Source organism: Urocampus carinirostris, chromosome 1, assembly GCF_059441175.1.
Source record: "Urocampus carinirostris isolate Australia breed hairy pipefish chromosome 1, RoL_Ucar_1.0, whole genome shotgun sequence".
NCBI lineage: Eukaryota > Metazoa > Chordata > Actinopteri > Syngnathiformes > Syngnathidae > Urocampus > Urocampus carinirostris.
This window is the reverse complement of record NC_142349.1, coordinates 15,348,303-15,366,620: the sequence shown is the minus strand read 5'-3', so window position 1 is coordinate 15,366,620 and position 18,318 is coordinate 15,348,303. Positions and strand designations below refer to the sequence as shown.

The window sequence follows — 18,318 nt, the reverse complement described above, 5'->3', positions numbered from 1 at the left end:
CCGACTGAGACAAAAAAGGGCGGAGCTTTGCAATGTTGCAAAAATGGAAAAAAGCTGTTCTAGTAATATTCTTTATGTGTAACTAGAGTAGAGGTAAGATCGGGCTTAGAAATCCAGCCTGACCCGACCCAACCCGTGGGTACAAAAGCCTGAACCAACTCGAACCAAAACGATTTACTTGATTTGAGGGACCGGGCCCAGAGTAAACCCGAAGCTGCGTAGTGTACGCTTTGGCACAGATGTGCCTTCTTCGGCTGAAGTAAACGTGACACCTGAATTCTTGACCGAGTCACTTTGGGTGATATTACATTTGTCAAGGTTCAGAGCAGTGTTTAAGAACAAGTCACGACATTGTGCTGGACCAATAATTGACATTTCGGTTTTTCAGGGTTAAGATGCAAGAAACTAAGTGTCATCCATCTTTTTATCTCAGTGAGGCAGGTCTCAAATTTCTAGAATTTAACAGAATAGTTTCCTCCGTTGGCAGATAAAGTTGATACAGTTGATAATTGTCGTTTTATTAACATCAAGAGAATAATACAAAAAGCACTAGACACAAAAGCTGCGGCTGGCCACAGCTCAAGCCTAGAAACCCGCACAGCACAGATGACCACGCCTTTTAAAAACACTGCAAACAGGATCTTAATTGGGCTGTACACACATGATAAAATTAAAGAGGGATTAATGGGATGTACGGGCATTTTGGTCATATTTGGCCAGTAAAATATAATGACAGAACAAGGAACAACATTCAGGAGTGAGTGTAAAATGTGCTGCTGAATTTAGGATTGTGTTGTCATTTGGTTTCACTCAATGCCGTGACTTTCAAGTTGCATCCTTGAATAAATCAGGATGCAAGCAATGACCTGGTCATGCTTATAAATAGCTATGTTCCTGTCTCGCCACCGACTGCGCTTACGGCATTTCTTTGGTTCCCCGTCATGTGATTAGAGGGCACTGCTGTGTCATGATTGGCATGCCCACATGGGTAAAGCAGTGGGAGAACCCAAGGTTCATGTAGTCATTCTCGCATCTGCAGTTACCCCACGGTATGTCTGCCTTTTACTCGCTACTTTGAGACTTATTCTCCTGAAGCTTATTTAAACTACAAGGTTAAGGTGACTTGATGAATCTCAAAGCACTTGAGTACCCATTATTAATACGGTGCTGCAACACAAAAACTGCAACCTTGCAATGGATTTTGAGAAGTCCAATATACAGTGTCTCACTTAAACACATATATGATACTTTAGCAACTACAGACTATCCTCTACTTACGACCATTCAACATACGAAAATCGTTAGATAAGATATGGTTAGTATAAAGTATATTGAAACGAAAGTGGAATAAGAAAGCTTGATGCGGTTGAAAAAATGTTTGGATCGCTTTAATTTCGGCCACTCTCTAAAACGAAGGAGGACCCCTTGAGCTTATCTTCCAAAAGTAAGTTACACCTACTATTTATCTTTATAGAGCATATTATTTTATGAAAAGTTTATTTTTTAGTACAAAACAATACAGGTTACTTATACAAGCCTTAAACATACTTATATAAACCTTAAACATACAAAATACAGCACTGAAGCAACTTAAGAACAAATTCAACTTACAAACGATCGTCCGGAACGAAAGTAGGGCAGCGTCTGTACATTGATCTCTCAGTTATCACAGTTAATGTTGAACAAAACCACTCACGAAAATGGAAAAATCAGCTAGGAAGTGTACCTTCAATAAATCTCCCAAGGGTCAAACTTATCTTGAGATGGCGCCCGTACAATTGAGAGTATACAACGCTAACAAATTGACAACTGTAGATCTTCAAATAGAAACTTAAACTTAAAGTTGAATGAATGCTCTTTAATGTAATTATACGAAATACAACAAAATTGGAGGGCTTCTCAATTCAGTGCAAGAAAGTATTTGAAGAGAGGCCGTCTAGCTGCACGCTAGCATCGGGTATTGAATTGAGCCAGGTCTCTGCAATACTCAAAATACAACCGTCCCAAATGTAGTGGTTTTCCACAAGTTGTAGCTCCAAGTCATCGATTTCATGGGCAATGAATCTGGAGTTGCTGGCATACAGTGTGAATAAGAGAGTACTCAGTTTAAGAGAGTTGTTAGCCTAGCCGTAGCTGTACCTTTGCTAATGGACTCTCTCCCAACACTGTCTGAGTCACTTCGCCAACCTGATAATAATCCACGGAGCACCCATCAACGATCACCGTTTTTTTGCGCTCTTCGGACTTTCTTTAGAGTCTGATTCAACTCATGAATCTATTTTCAATGTTACGAGCCGATAAAACTAAAAACTGTCTAACTTTCTGTTCGTCTGTTTTGGTGGCCACATTGACAAGTGGGCCTGCCCTGCTCTTTAACTGACAGCATACACCAGCCTCACACAAAGAGTCACGCCCACTCAACTCCCAAAGCCCTCCCTTACCTGCCACTGTGATAGCATTTGCTGTTTGCTGTCCTCCGAACAGAAATGCATAATACGTTGATATCATTGATGATAGAGACCATTCAATTCAATTAAAAATCCTTGAAACAAACCATAGCCGAAGCGTAAAATAGTAAGGGGTCTCTCTATTTGAAGATGAATAGATGGCAGTGGCGGGCCGTGCATTTAACACCGAGGCTTTCAGCTCCAGTCTGATTTAGTGATGTATCAACTGAACTCGATGACCCATGCTCTTGGAAGTGAACAACAGGAGCCGGCTCACCACCAATGAAGAGCCAGTTCCGTTCGAGACCTTTTTTCTCCTGCAATTGGTCAATATGCATGTGTTTTTAGGGGATTCTGTGTCATAGAATTTCAATTTGTTGAGTACAAAAGGCTAAAAATGTTCTTTACATCTGTAAATGTTACATAATTATCGGTAATATATGGATTAAAGCAACAGAAAAACCTGAGCAGCCATTTAAAAGCCAAAAGAGCAAGCTCTTTTTAGTGATCTGAGCCAAAAGAGCCGGTTCTCTAAAAATAGCTAAAATTCCAATAACAATTCTGATTCAATCCAACCCTCAATAATTATTTTTTAATAAAACATGTATTGGAACAAAAGCTAAAACACATATGAAAAAAAGCTTCAATTAAAACCTTGAAGAATTGCACCATTATTTAGGAATATAGCTAGATTTGTGTAATTGTTTTTATATTTTTTTAGCATATTGGTAATTGCACTACTTTTGTATTCTATGTAACTTTTAAAATTCGATGTTACTTTTTATGTTACATGTTAATTTGAATTTTATGTGTATATGTGCACTATATGGGACAGCTTTGAATCTCATTGACACTCAGCTTTGAATCATTGACACAATGAAAATAAAGGCCTTCTATGCTAATCTACATGTTAGTCACTTAAAATCCTTTTTATTTCTACACAAAATCGATCCTCTTTTCTTTCCTGGAGATCATTTCAATTACTCCGTAGTGCAGATTTTCCATGATTTTCAGTTCCATCAAGAAGTCTTTTTCTATCACCATCGAAGTTGATGCTGAAAGTCAAACCTGTCCTGTTGTACTTTTGGCATATGTTTGTATCAGATTTTAGTCTGAAAGAGTCAGTTTGACAGAAACAGTGAACACAGAGATTTTTTCTTCATCTCTTAAATGTGATACTTCCGTTACCGCGCCCTAGCCAATCATAGTTTGTAAAACCCTCAAAGTTTTATTACGCCAGCTCAGAATCGGATTTGCTAAACCAATAGCTTCAGCAACACCGATGTTTTGCTTAAACCCAGCCTTCAAAATCCTTTTTGAAGGCCTCCAGGCAGATTACTGACCCTGGTAACAAATAATGACTGAAATGTGATTGGTTTGCTTAAATATAAAAGCACACATCTGGAAGCAACACAGCCAAGTTAGAACAATAACAGTAAGCTTGCAGACAATTTAGAATTAATTAATAAGTATCCATCAATTATCTGCATCACTTATTCTCAGTCGGGTTGCGGGGGGTCTGTCCCAGCTATCAGGGACACCCTGAAGTTGCCAGCCAGTCGCAAGGCACACAGAGACTGACAACTCACTCGCTCATTCACACTAAGCGACAATTTGGATCTGCTTATTAACCTGACATGCATATTTTTTCGAATGTGGGGGGAAACCGGAGTGCCCGGAGGAAACCCACGCAAACACAGGGAGAACAAGCAAACTCCACAAAGGAAGGATGATAGCTTTAATTGAACCCATGACCTCAGAAATGTGCAGCGGACACACTAACCACTCAGATGCCATGCCGATTATTTAATGAGGATTAATGGACAAAATATAATAAACATCACAAGATTCAGGCATTTTTCAGACCAGCAGAGAAGGCCTTGCAGGGCCTCTTGGTCCACCACTGATGAATCGGAGGATTTAGGGTGGAAGAACACTAACACTTTAAATGGTAGAGTGTAATTTTTCCTTTACATTTTCAGGATGGACACAAAGCTCTTGTATTGCCATGTGTTTTTCCATCTAAATCCTTTCGAGTCTTATCTGCTTACATACTATCCATGTTCACTCAAGGGAAAAGGTTGCAGCTGGAAGAAAGCCACATGATCCTCTTCCTTTGGGATGTTATCACAAGCTTTCCTGACATTATTTGAGTAGGCTTCAAAGATTTTGGGTGAATGACTTATGCATTGAACAGAGGTCACGTTGTACGATTCAAGTGGTATACAAAGGGATTTGCTTGTAAAGATGGTAAGCATCACATGCTCATTTAACACTCATTTCTTAGGTCTTTAGATGTCCTGTAGATGTTCTGCAAATTCAGACATTATAAAATCAGGCGTAATCCTTTTTTTGTCAGTGACGCTGGAGATAAAATGTTTTAAAGCTTCATCTAATATTTATATTCAAAATTATGTAAGACCTCGGGCAAGAAACTGAACCCTTAATGTCCTCAATAAACAGATAGACGCTTTTTATGTCTATCGCTGCTAGTGGTGTGTGAGTGTGTGTGTGAATGGGTAAGTATGAACCACATTGTAAAGCGCTTTTGCAGGTCTTCAGGGACTTGAAAATCACTATATACAGTGGGACCTCGGTTATCGCGGTTAATGGGGACCAAAACCACCCGCGATAAGTTAAAATCCGCAAAGTAGCGGCGCACCTTCAAAAAATGTTTTTTGTTTTCTTTTTCTATTTTTAATTAAATTATCATTTTTTTAGACCCGGTTAATGGGGACCAAAACCACCCGATAAAAGTGAAAATCTGCGAAGTAGCGACGCCCCTTCAAAAAAAAAAAAAAATCTCATCTCATTATCTTCACCACTTATCCTTATTAGGGAGCCCATCCCAGCCATCTCCGGGCAGCTGACGATCGGAGACAAATTCACGACAGGGTTTTTCCTTGCGCCGCACCGCGGGTGCCGTTCGGTCGCTCCCGCGAGCAAGCCCCTAACCCGCGGCGCGGGTACTTTCGGGCGCGATACGCACGACACCGACACAGTTACAGGGGTCCTGGCCACGTCCGCCGCCTTTCGCCCGCCGCGCGCGAACGGCCTCCTGTCGTCGCGCCGCGCTCCTAGGGTCGTCGGACAAGCGGGCTCCCCCCAGTTACGGGGGTAGCCCGATCACGCCCGCCGCCTTTTCTCGCGTCGCGCCGTGTGACGCCGCGTCCGCCGAACTCGCTCCGTCGCGCAGCCCAGGAGTGACTCCCGCCGCCCCCCCCACCTTATCCCGCGTCCGCTGACGTTTCGCCAAAAAAACCCGCAAAAAGTGAAAATCTGCTAAGTAGCAACACCCCTTCCAAAAAAAGAAATATATATATATATATATATATATATATATATATATATATATATATATATATATATATATATATATATATATATATATATATATATATATATATATATATATATATGTATATATATATATATATATATATATATATGTTTATGTGTGTGTGTGTTTTTTTTTGTTTTTTGTTTTTTTTCAAACCATTGCAGACCGCGAAGCTCTGAAGCCGCGAATGTCGAACCGCCAAGTAGCGAGGTCCCAATACTGACCAATTACATTATAATTCGTTGAAATGATTGTTGGAAGAAATTTCCAAAGTTATTTAGGAAACAGGTCTCTTATAAGACTTTGGATTTTTTCTTTTCCGGAAACGTGAAAACTAGAAAACACCAAAATTATTATTATCATATTTTTTTTGCTCCCAGCCCAAAGTCAGCTGGGATTGGCGCTAGCCTCCCCTGCAATCCTGGTGAGTTATAAATGGGTATATATCAAATCATGGTGTTTTATATTATTACTGAAATTTATGTGAACAATATTTGTTTAATTTATTAGGCATTTTGTGATTCTCAAGTCTTGAATGTGGGAGAAGATTATTCTTCTAATTCTCTTTATATAGTCCTAGAAGTGTTTGTGGATCTGTGTAATTTGTAAGTTTTTTATTGATTTTGGGGTTAATGGTATAGCTTTTCATTGTTTTAAAAAGTTTAATTGGAAAAAGTACTTGTTTGAAAAACATGTCTGACTTGTTTGCCCATGGAAAATATTGATAACAGCTCATTTTGCCATGCGGCAATAGTGTTCAATTTATTTGCACATTTATTCAGCTTATACTTACTCATCAATGAATTTCCTTAAACCGACTATACTTCAAATAGAAATAGAGCCAAGGTCTTGTTGTATCTGCAGCACTCAGTTTTGCTGTAATCCGAAAGTACTATTACACCTGCACGGGCCTTTGGGATCCTTCAGATGTGTAAAATGTGTGAAAAAGTGGATGATTGATCTTAGAAGCAATAAGGGTGTAGGTAGTGTTGCCGTCAACAGGTTTGGACTTCGTGGCTGAGTGCCCATCAAAAGTATGTTTGTTCACATTTGCGAGGGGAGAAGGAGAGCTTTCTGTGTGTTGCCGTGGCAACTAGAAGGAAGCCTGTCCCTCCCTCAGCCGAAATGTGTATGCACATGCCTGTATGGCCACAAGGGTCACTCCTTCAAATTTCTGGGTGTGCACATCTCTGACGACCTCTCCTGGTCTGCAAACACCAGAGCGGTGGTAGGGAAGGCCCAGCAGCGACTGCATTTCCTGAGAGTGCTCAGGAAAAACCAGCTAAAACAGCAGCTGCAGGTGTCCTTTTACAAATCCACAGTGGAGAGCATTCTAACGTACTGCATTACGGTGTGGTATGCTGGGTGCACAGCAGCAGACAGGAAAACGCTCCAGAGGGTCATCAAAACAGCCCAGAAAATCGTCGGTTGCTCTCTGCCCAGTCTGGAGGACATTGCCTGCTCTCGCTACTTTAGCAGAGCAGAAAACATCATCAAGGACTTTTCTCACCCCGGCCACCACCTCTTTGACCTGCTGCCTTCCGGCAAGCGCTACAGGTCACCCAAAACAAAAACAAACAGACTCAGAGACATTTTCTTCCCCAGAGCCATTACCACCCTAAGCAGACACCGCACAAAAAAATGAAAAACTCTTGCACTCTTACACTACCTCATACAAACGTAAAATGGTACTCATGTCTATGTCTCTTGTAAATAGATAGATAGATAGATAGATAGATAGATAGATAGATAGATAGATAGATAGATAGATACTTTGTTCATCCCCGAAGGGAAATTCACATTTCCAGCAGCATCCCTGAGCTGAGAACAATCGAGAAAATAACACGGGAGCTGCTGGAGTGGCTGCCATTCGTGACGGCGCCGGAAGAAAAGATTCAATTTGAATCATGTACAAACAAACAAACAAAATATTACATATTAACATCACAGTACACTCTTAACCCAGCCCCGCATAACGTAGCATACCTCACTCTGTTGCTTATTCTAACGGACGACTCACTCGTACTATTTCACTTTTTGTAAACTTTACCGACATCAATGTTTACTGCTCACCTTGCACAATGTTGACTATTTTTTTTTGCACTATGATGACTATTTTTGCACCAAATGCATATTGCACAAACCCTTACGATACCAAACTGTATGTGACATCCTACATGCCGACATTTCTTGTTTAAATATTGTGTAAATTATAACTATAACCTTATCCTCCTTGTTTTATAACCTTATCTTCTCTGTTCCTTTATCTTCTTGGTTTTTTACCTCACTGTGAATGTGTGAACCTAGTGTCATGCCCAATTTCGTTGTCACAATATGTTAACCCATTTTGTAACAATGACAATAAAGGTATATTCTATTCTATTCTATTCTATCTATTCTGGTGTCTTTGCTTTGCTATTACATTTCTTCTTTCCTCGTGATTAACGGCAGCTGGCATTTGTTTGTATGGCGTTGTCATGTAAAGTATTATTGCCCCCCATAACCCCTACCCATTACAAGTGTGACATAGCCTTGCTGCGCACAAAATGTTGAGACAGAATGGCAGAATTCATGCCAGTTTATGACAGCCGATGGACAGAAAAAGATCGTTCATTGTAGATAGCACAATCCTAAATAAGCAGAAAGTACAGTATGTGCTTGCAACAAGCTAGCAACTTTACTTTAGGGTTCAAAGTCAACAAAGAAAGCCTGTTATGTTGATGGGCACTACACATTACTGTGCGAGCCACGTTGCGGTGTGTGCCTTTTTTCCTTTATACACATCACTGGTTCATATCTTGTATGTAAAAAATGGAAAATACCTTTTTATGCTAGCAAATTAAATGATCGAAAACAGTGGCTCGGATGACTGGTTCATCTTTATGGTAGGTCAGCTTACACATTCATTAACAGTTAGAAGAACTGACTTTCCTTTCTCAACAGTTTGACGTCATTGAGTGCTTTCAGAAAATTTTATACAACATATACCAAATAGAGAGTGCAGCAAACACTATTGAAATGGAGCACAAATACTCAGTTTCACTTCCATTTTATATGCGCCTTTCAGTGAATATTTGGCTTAGGATGTATCTTCTTCTTCCTTCTTTTTCCTACAGGTAGCACTCAGTGAGGTCAAACAACCGGGCTTTGGATTAATTCAATATGGATTTCTTCCTTTAATGGTACAAGAGAAATTGGAAGATTGGCTTTGAAAGTCCTTAAAAAGTGCTTGAATTTGGCAATGAAAAAAAGGTGTACAAATCCTGTCTCTTCCATCCCCCACCTGAGTCATAAGACTCCCAAAGGACAGATGAAAGGAGTCCGAGTTGTCAAAGAGGATATACGGTCACCTCCAGCCAAACCGCTCCCATCTCGGGTAACTCAGCAGGGCCTCTTTGTTGTTTTGCATCACGTCTCTGCTTGAGCGCTGTAATAATCATAATCACCCTCGATTGTGCAGGCGGGTGTTTTTGCAAACGGCGCCTTTGCAAGTAGAGTGCAGGCATGAAAAAAGGGGTGGAACAATAGCAACAATTATGGACTCCCATGTTGAGCAGTCATCTAAAAAATAAAGTAGTTTATGGCACTGCATTTAATCAGCACTCCTAACAAGATCGTCAGAAGATGACCAGGCTCGCGTGGAGTTCCATTTCCTCTTACCAGCCATTAGAGGCTCTTTTTCAAATACTTAATATGCTTAAATAGTTCTAACCTCTTTTAATCTTCAATTCAAATTGTTCTCCCTCACAGTCTAATTCCTCTCATGGCATTTCTGTCCAACGTTTGTGCTTCAGAGTCCAGGTGGAGTTCTATGTAAATGAGAACACGTTCAAGGAGCGTCTCAAGCTGTTCTTCATCAAAAACCAAAGATCCAGTGAGTGGCAAAGACTCTGGTACAAGTGGAATACATGTTTGGGAATTCAGCATACAAATTTTTGCCTGAGGTGTTATTAGGACCCCATTTTGGTAGAAAGGCATACATTTTATTCCCCCAAAATTTCGTTTTCAGTGTTTGGATTTTTGAACTTTTATAGCCCATCTCAAATCATTCCAGCAATTCAGTAAACAATATAGGCTGGATTTTGGACAAGGTAGAAGGGGGTTTAATTAATTAGTGGCACACTTTATTGGGATTTTGATGGATTTGATCAAGGCACAAGCAAATTCGGAAGTCTCAATATGGGTGGGATCATTGTGTACCATTGATAAGTATGCTTACTGCCAAATTCAGGCCAAACAGACACATATGTTGATGGAAGTCTAGTAATAAAAATCGTATCGTAAGAAATGTTAATAGTTGAGTGGAATTACATACATGACTTTAAAAACTTGACCCTTAAATCTCTAATTGCAGGTTTGAGAGTGCGAATGTTTAACTTTGCACTGAAAGTTCTGAGCTGCCTCCTCTACATTGTTAGAGTGTTGCTGGACAATCCACAAGAGTGGAAGCCTGACTGGTGAGAACCACAGCGTCACCGCGCAATAAAGAGCATCGTATGAAAAGACCTAGACAGGAATTGACCTTTCTTTTGTCCTGCAGCATGAGTGGCACAAACTGCACTAAACAGAACACATCATCCCGTCAGTGGAGCGAGTTTGACTGGTAAGCGCCCTCTGCGTCCTTAAATTTGAAGCGATGGGTCTTGCACATTGTGATCAATGCGATTTCACTTATTTGACGTGATTCACATGCTTATATCGAACATAACAGATCCACATTCATTCATTATAACCAGGCACCATGGATTAGCTGTCGGTATAATACGTATTTAGTGCCTGTGCAGCCTAATCAACAGCGATCTAGTGGAGATAAAGCTTGTAACATACAGCAGGCAGAGAGTGCGGGGAGAACAGGAAGTTGGCAACCCCAGGCCCTCGGAAGCCTGTGTCTTAAGCCAAGGGACCTATTGATCTAATTGGTGTTCCATGACGCTGGCTAAGCTCAGTTTCCAAATGATGTAGGAGGCCTACAACAAGCTCAGAGAAGGCAAGCAGCCATAATATGAATCAGGTGGCAACAAGGGGGTGGGGGGTGGAGTGATATCTGTCTTACAATAACACTGTAAATTTCCATTTAACTTGGGAATATCACTTTTTGACTACAATTTGAGGAAAAACAGCCTGCTGATGGTGCTGACACAAGTATGTAGACTATTTAAAAACCCTGGTCTCCCCAGATAAAAAATCTCTAATTAGAAGTTGAAAATAATACTGCAACCAAAATTTTATACAGGAAACCCACGTAGGCACGGAGGAGAACATGCAAACTCCACACAGGGAGGTTGCGGTAGCCTGGGCTGCGTGCTAAACACCCAGCCGCCGTGACTGAGAAAAAGGGATTGGGAAAATGTTACCATATTGTCTTTTGTATCTCTTATCAGTATCATATATGTTAGCATAAATTGTAAGGAGTTTACATTAACAAAAACTTAGGCACTCTAATTAGCAGAAAGCACATTGAAAATATTGGTAATATCATTTTCTTCAGTAAGTCACTAAATGTGTTTTTGCGGGCACAGTGACACTCCTGTATTTAGAAAATAGCCCAATTATGAGCATAATACGGGCACATACGGGCGCTGCCATTAACCAAGAAGCAGCTTCGACTGAAAAATAAATTAGCTGCATAGAGCTAGCCACTTTAACAAGGAGAGTCATTTGGAATTGTGAGCAGTGGCTGTAAATTGTTGCTTCATATCTATTATTAGTTATATCATTCATGACTACCTTACTGTCTATATCAGGTGTGGTTGCAAACTACGGCCCTCAGGCCAAATGCATTTTTTTAAATCCGGCTCACCAAACGAAAATGGTCAAGATAAAATTACAACACACAAACACACGTATACAAATGTCTGTATTGTCATGTTTATACAGACTATAGACTACCATTGCCTACTCTAAAACCTACATGAGGACGAGGAAAAACTCAAAAACCTCAGGGAATAACAAAACTTGAGAAGGGGCTGCACATGAGGTGATCCCCAGTAATACAATACAAAAAATTACTGCAGAAATATTATTATTGAAATACTACCAAACTGCAACCACAGTAATATTATAGAAATACTTAAGAAAATACTACAAAACTACTACGATGGAAATATTCTAAAACACTACAGAAATCCCACAAAAATATTACTATGGAATGCTTCGAAAATACTTCTACAGAATAACTGCAAAAATACCACAACAATAATATTATAAGAGAAAAATACCACTGTATTACAAAACTACTATTACAGAATGACTACAAAAAGACAGCTACAGTAATGATCAAAAGTACTTTTTCATCTTTACTATGGCCAAACAAGAATACCGCATACATTCTACAAAAATACTACTATGGAAACACTACAAAAACATGACTTCAGAAATACTACAGAAATACTAAAAAAAATCCGCCAGTCATACAACAAAAAGCTGACTGTAGAAATACTACAAAATAACTAAAATAGAATACGACAGGAATACTACAAAACCACGTATCAAATGTAATATATTATTTTTGCCTTGATTGTGAGCTTTTCAAATCCAGTTTGATAAAACTAATCTTATCAAGAGGAAATATACTGTGAAAAGAAAAATACCATGTAGATATTTGCTTGTACATTTGTTCCTAAAAGAGAAAAGTTAGACAGGTCTGCGGGACTGGCCTCTTGGCCCAATTTTTAACCCAATGCCGCCCGCGACTCCAAATAGTTGCCCACCCCTCAACTATATGATTGATCTGAAAACAGTATATCATGCTATCTTGGTTTGACAATAACATTCAGGTTTCCTAGAAAAACGACTGCATTTGTATTGGGTGTACCTGTACCCTTATTCTGTCATCTCCTTTCACTTTGCAGGAAGCTGATCATCTGGGTGGAAAGACCACCATCCCTTTGGGCCCTGCAGGTCAGACCGAAAAGTGTAAAGTACAGTCTGAATATGTGCGCTTTTCTTTTACAGCTTTACCGCCCTTCTCGTATTTCACTTGCATACGTCTAATGAGATGCGAGTAACGGCACACTAATGGACATAAAAGCGGATGCAATCACAGCGTATTCTTCCGCCTTGCTCCCATGTGCTCCTTTCTCTCTGTAGCTCAATCATCAACACACCCACTGATGCCACCCACGCACTCTTCTTACATCCCCGCCATGCCTAATTTCTATCTCAGACTGTCTCAACTCGCCCTCTGCTCTCTCTCCCTTTAATGCTAGTGTTCCCTCCTCTCTCTCTCTTTGCAGGTGCTCGTGGCTTTTATCAGCTTTTCAGAAACAATGTTGCTTGTATATCTTAGCTACAAGGTGAGTTGCTCAGGGAAGACTCTTTATGACAGCAGTGGCGTAGACGTCACCAGATGCCTTTGTTTACAATTTGTGATCTGCACTTTGGGTTTAGGTATTGCAGAGCAGCACTCAAACGCCCCCATGTCTTTGTATTATTACACGAAGAATCATTTGTTTATCTTGGTGCAAACTGGCAATGCATATTTTGGAATATCTTTTTTAGAATTGAAAAAAAGAGTGTACAACGTTATATGCAATCAGTATTTTATGGCAATTGACGGCAAAGAATGAGATTGATTGCCATTATCTGTCAAAGTGTTGAGTGACTTGTAATGTCCTGCGGCCATCCACAGTTCATGTGTAAATGTGCTTTTTATGTTTGCCGTCACGGATGAATGGCTAAACCTAGTGGATCAACGTCAAACTTAAATAAATCAAAACAGTATATTACAATCCATGGCATGGGTCGGCAAACTTTTTGATTCGCCGGCTGCAACGAGGTGAAAAAGGTTGCATAGGGAGGGGGAAAAATAGATGATTCGTGTATGTCATTTTTTTGTGTATGCCAATACAGAGTTTTGAATCTGATACCTTGGCAATCAGTTCACGGTTCACAGTTCCCGGATCCTTTCAATGCTAGAGTCGTAAGGGCCCCACTTCCTGTGGTGTGTCTTGGGCAAGTACAGCCCGACGGCACCCATCCCTTTCCAGGACGTTTTTTTTTGGGTAAGGGTTTGCACCCCACAGATAATACTGATTTCCATAGTCACCAGGTGCAGGAAAACCCCCCGATGTGACTCAGATACAGCACCTTCTTCATCTGCTCCAGCTCTTGAGAGATGAGACAGATTTTGGCATTGAATGACAGTGTTGTGTGACAATACTGATACCAGATTCATAATCACTGGGGAAAAAATATTTTGTTCTGAAATTTCAAGGATGACATCATTCATGCATCACTTGTGGCTTTAAATATGAGCAAAAAAGATCAAATAAGCCGATACAATTTTTCTTCTTTGCATTTTCATGCACAATATATGTTTTATTGTGTATTTGTTTATAAAGGTCTAGTACCCCATACTCGGTACATAAACATTTCACAGAACGGTTTATAACAGGAGCAAAACGGCAATCCATTCAATATTTATCATGTACTCACGATATTTCAACTTTTTCACTCTCAAAAGTCCTAAATTTATCAAATTTTAATACAAATTTTATGCAATCATTATATACAATTGAACAGCAGGGGAAGTTATCTATCACACACACACACTAAAGTTCCCTTTCCGTATCATCTGAGTCATTGACAGTTGCTAGGAGTTCCCTCTAATCCTTCAAGCAGCACTCATTCATTTTCTCCTTCAGCACAGTGGCAAAAGGCACAACAATATGTGCTTGTCCTTGTAATAAATACCTGACTTTGTGGTAGTTGCCATCTTGAATAGTTGATCTGAAAAACACGTTACGTGTACAACTTGGATTCGGTATGAAAACGGCCCAGTCTGGTGTGCGGGGGACAGCGCTGTAGGCGTTCTGCAACCAAAGGCGTCGCTCAGAAAATTCACCCCGCAACTGACATCAGGAATCTGCAAGGCCATACATCAATTAAGATTAGAATTTGGGTTTTCTGACCAATCTGAATTACCAGTTTACCTGACAAGTGACAAACAACTACTTCATTTTTGCATCCCATGTGTTTGCATGGATTTACTCTCTCTCTCTCTCTCTCTCTCTCTCTCTCTCTCTCTCTCTCTCTCTCTCTCTCTCTCTCTCTCTCTCTATCTATCTATCTATCTATCTATATATATATATATATATATATATATATATATATATATATATATATATATATATATATATATATATATATATATATATATATATATATATATATATATATATATACTGGACTGTCTCAGAAAATTAGAATATTGTGATAAAGTTATTTATTTTCTGTAATGCAATTAAAAAAACAAAAATGTCATACATTCTGGATTCATTACACATCAACTGAACTATTTCAAGCCTTTTATTATTTGAATATTGCTGATTTTGGCTTACAGCTGAAAAAAACTCAAAAATCCTATATCAAAATATTAGAATACTTCCTCAGACCAAGTAAAAAAATAATTTTATAACAGCAAAACTAAATCAAACATTTGAAAATGTCCATTGATGCACTCAGTACTTGGTTGGGAATCCTTTTGCACGGATTACTGCATCAATCCGGCGTGGCATGGAGGCAATCAGCCTGTGGCATTGCTGAGGTGTTATTGATGCCCAGGATGCTTCGATAGCGGCCTTCAGCTCATTTGCATTTGTAGGTCTGGTGTCTTTCATCTTCTTCTTAACTATACCCCACAAATTCTCAATGGGGTTCAGGTCAGGGGAATTAGCAGGCCAATCAAGGACAGTGATGCCATGGTCAGTGTACCAGTTACTGGTGGTTTTGGCACTGTGGGCAGGTGCCAGATCATGCTGGAAAATGAAATCCTCATCTCCATAGAGCTTTTCAGCAGATGGAAGCATATAGTGCTCTAAAATCTCTTGGTACACAGTTGCATTTACTCTGGACTTGATGAAACACAGTGGACCAACACCAGCAGCTGACATGGCTCCCCAAACCATTGCTGATTGTGGGAACTTCACACTGGATTTCAAGCAACTTGGATTTTGCTCCTCTCCAGCCTTTCTCCAGACTCTGGCGCCTTGACTTCCAAATGAAATGCAAAACTTGCTTTCGTCTGAAAAGAGGACTTTGGACCACTCTGCAACTGTCCAGTGCTTCTTCTCCATAGCCCAAGTCAGACGCTTCTTCCGTTGTCTTGAGTTCAGAAGTGGCTTGACCATGGGAATACGGCTATTGTAGCTCATTTCCCGGACACGTCTGTGAACTGTGGCTTTTGATACCTGGACTCCAGCTTCAGCCCACTGTCTTTGAAGCTCCCTCAAATTCTGGAAGCGGCTCTTCTTCACAATTTTGTTAAGGCTGCGGTCATCTCTCTTGGTTGTGCAGCGTTTCCGGCCACATTTTTCCCTTCCAACAGACTTTTTGTGGATATGCTTTGAAACTGCACTCTGTGAACAGCCTGCTCTTTGAGAAATTTCTTTTTGTGTCTTACCCTCCTGATGGAGGGTATCAATGATGGTCCTCTGGACAGCAGACAGATCAGCAGTCTTCCCCATACTTGTGATTTAGTTTACTGAACCAAGCTGAGTGTTTTTAAGGCTCAGGAAACCCTCGCAAGGTGTTTCGAGTTAATTAGATGATTCAGGTGATTAGTTGAATAGCCTACTTGTATACTTTTTCATGATATTCTAATATTTTGAGATAGGATTTTTGAGTTTTCTTAAGCTGTAAGCCAAATTCAGCAATATGCAAATAATAAAAGGCTTGAAATAGTTCAGTTGATGTGTAATGAATCCAGAATGTATGACATTTTTGTTTTTTTAATTGCATTACAGAAAATAAAGAACTTTATCACAATATTCTAATTTTCTGAGACAGTCCAGTATATATATATATATATATATATATATATATATATATATATATATATATATACATATATATTGTTCCACATTCATTGTTCCACTATGGCTGTGCGGACAGAAATTAAAATGTCACAAAGAAATCCATCAATTAATGTGAGGATTATTTAGCGAGTCAGCCAGAGTTGTTTCCCACAGGATGAAAATTATTTGTACCACCGAGGAAGAAAAAAAATGCAGAAAAAGGAATTGAGCAATGTCTTTCAAGTAAAATATATATACGTGAACAACTAATCTGAATATGAAAGGACTAATCCAACCCTTTTAATTGGACTATTGGCTATCCAAGTAAATGCATATTCTGATATCTATGTGCGTTTGCATTGCCTTACATGGCAATACAGTGACCTGCATATGAGCTATCCTAGATACAAGAAATGGAAGATACGAGATGTCTTTTGAGCAAAATTCTTGCCCTACATACAAGAGAAAATCCAAGTTACGAGATCCAGATGCTACCACTATAGGCCTGAGTGCTTGAGACCGCTCACTACCAGCATGAGGTCGTCCAAAATAGAAAGTCTAATTTTTAGCCTACAGAACTGATCTTGCGTTCTTGTGTTGTGCTCCCTCGCTCCTTCCAAAACCTCACTCCATCACTCCTCCCCAACCACGCATACTCCTTCAGTTAGAAATGGCCAATTTCTTCCATGGTAATTGCTGAAAGGAATATGCGGGCCATGGACATGCGATGGAACAAGAAACTAGCATCAGCTACATAGCCCATGTGACATATGAAACCAGACATGGGACCAAGTCACACATGTGCAAGTCTCAAGTAAGTCTCAAGTCTTCACCTTCAAGTCCCAAGTAAGTCCCAAGTATTTTTTTCTTGGGCAAGTCAAGTCACAAGTCAAGTCCCGAGTCTTAGATTGCCAAGTCCAAGTCAAGTCACAAGTCATAAAAACAGCGACTCGAGTCGACTCGAGTCCAAGTCACTAAGTCTCAAGTCCCCATGTCTGTATGAAACTGCGCAACACCATCAGAGTGCACAGTGGATTCTAAGAAGAACTGTAGGAAACTGTGCTCAGACAAAAACTAGTGGTATGGTCATGTCACAAGACCAAGGGGACAGGAGGAGAGTAAGAAATGGCTTGACAACATCAAAGGATGGACTAGTGTCAACTTTGCCGCAACACAGGCGCAGGCCAGGAACCATCATCAGTGAAGAAAGCTGTCCAGGGTTGCCTCCTCAGTCGTGACCTGACAACCCAAGGGATCTGTGAACTGTGAACCATCTTATTCAGCTTATCAGTATATTTTTATGTTCTATTACTATTTGACAGACATGGGACCAAGTCACACATGTGCAAGTCTCAAGTAAGTCTCAAGTCTTCACCTTCAAGTCCCAAGTAAGTCCCAAGTATTTTTTTCTTGGGCAAGTCAAGTCACAAGTCAAGTCCCGAGTCTTAGATTGCCAAGTCCAAGTCAAGTCACAAGTCATAAAAACAGCGACTCGAGTCGACTCGAGTCCAAGTCACTAAGTCTCAAGTCCCCATGTCTGCTATTTGAATTTGTTTTCCGTGATCAGTAAGATCTATAGCTATTTTGGGTTAAGTTGGATGATTTGGGAGTCCGGGAACGGGTTCATTGTTCTTCAGTTAAATCATACAGGAAAATTGGTTCAAAATACAAGAAATTCAAGATAGGAGTTTGAACCGGGAACAAATCAATCTCGCATGGAGAAGACCAGCTTTAT

At 40.0% G+C, this 18,318-nt stretch overlaps 1 protein-coding gene across 3 annotated transcripts in view; it reads left to right on the top strand.

Annotated features, from left to right (window-relative positions):
• kcnt2b (potassium sodium-activated channel subfamily T member 2b) overlaps positions 1 to 18,318 on the top strand; it is a 79,504-nt gene that overhangs the window by 34,589 nt on the left and 26,597 nt on the right. The window contains exons 1-6 of one of the 3 annotated variants that reach the window (XM_088328331.1): positions 8,536 to 8,672; positions 9,582 to 9,661; positions 10,142 to 10,244; positions 10,328 to 10,390; positions 12,639 to 12,687; positions 13,023 to 13,082. In XM_088328331.1, coding sequence (XP_088184457.1) covers positions 10,156 to 10,244; positions 10,328 to 10,390; positions 12,639 to 12,687; positions 13,023 to 13,082 — 261 coding nt within the window. In that variant the 5' untranslated portion in view covers positions 8,536 to 8,672; positions 9,582 to 9,661; positions 10,142 to 10,155. Of the gene's footprint in view, positions 1 to 8,535; positions 8,673 to 9,581; positions 9,662 to 10,141; positions 10,245 to 10,327; positions 10,391 to 12,638; positions 12,688 to 13,022; positions 13,083 to 18,318 lie in introns of those variants that run through there. The other 2 variants (XM_088328314.1, XM_088328322.1) reach the window with 2 other exon arrangements.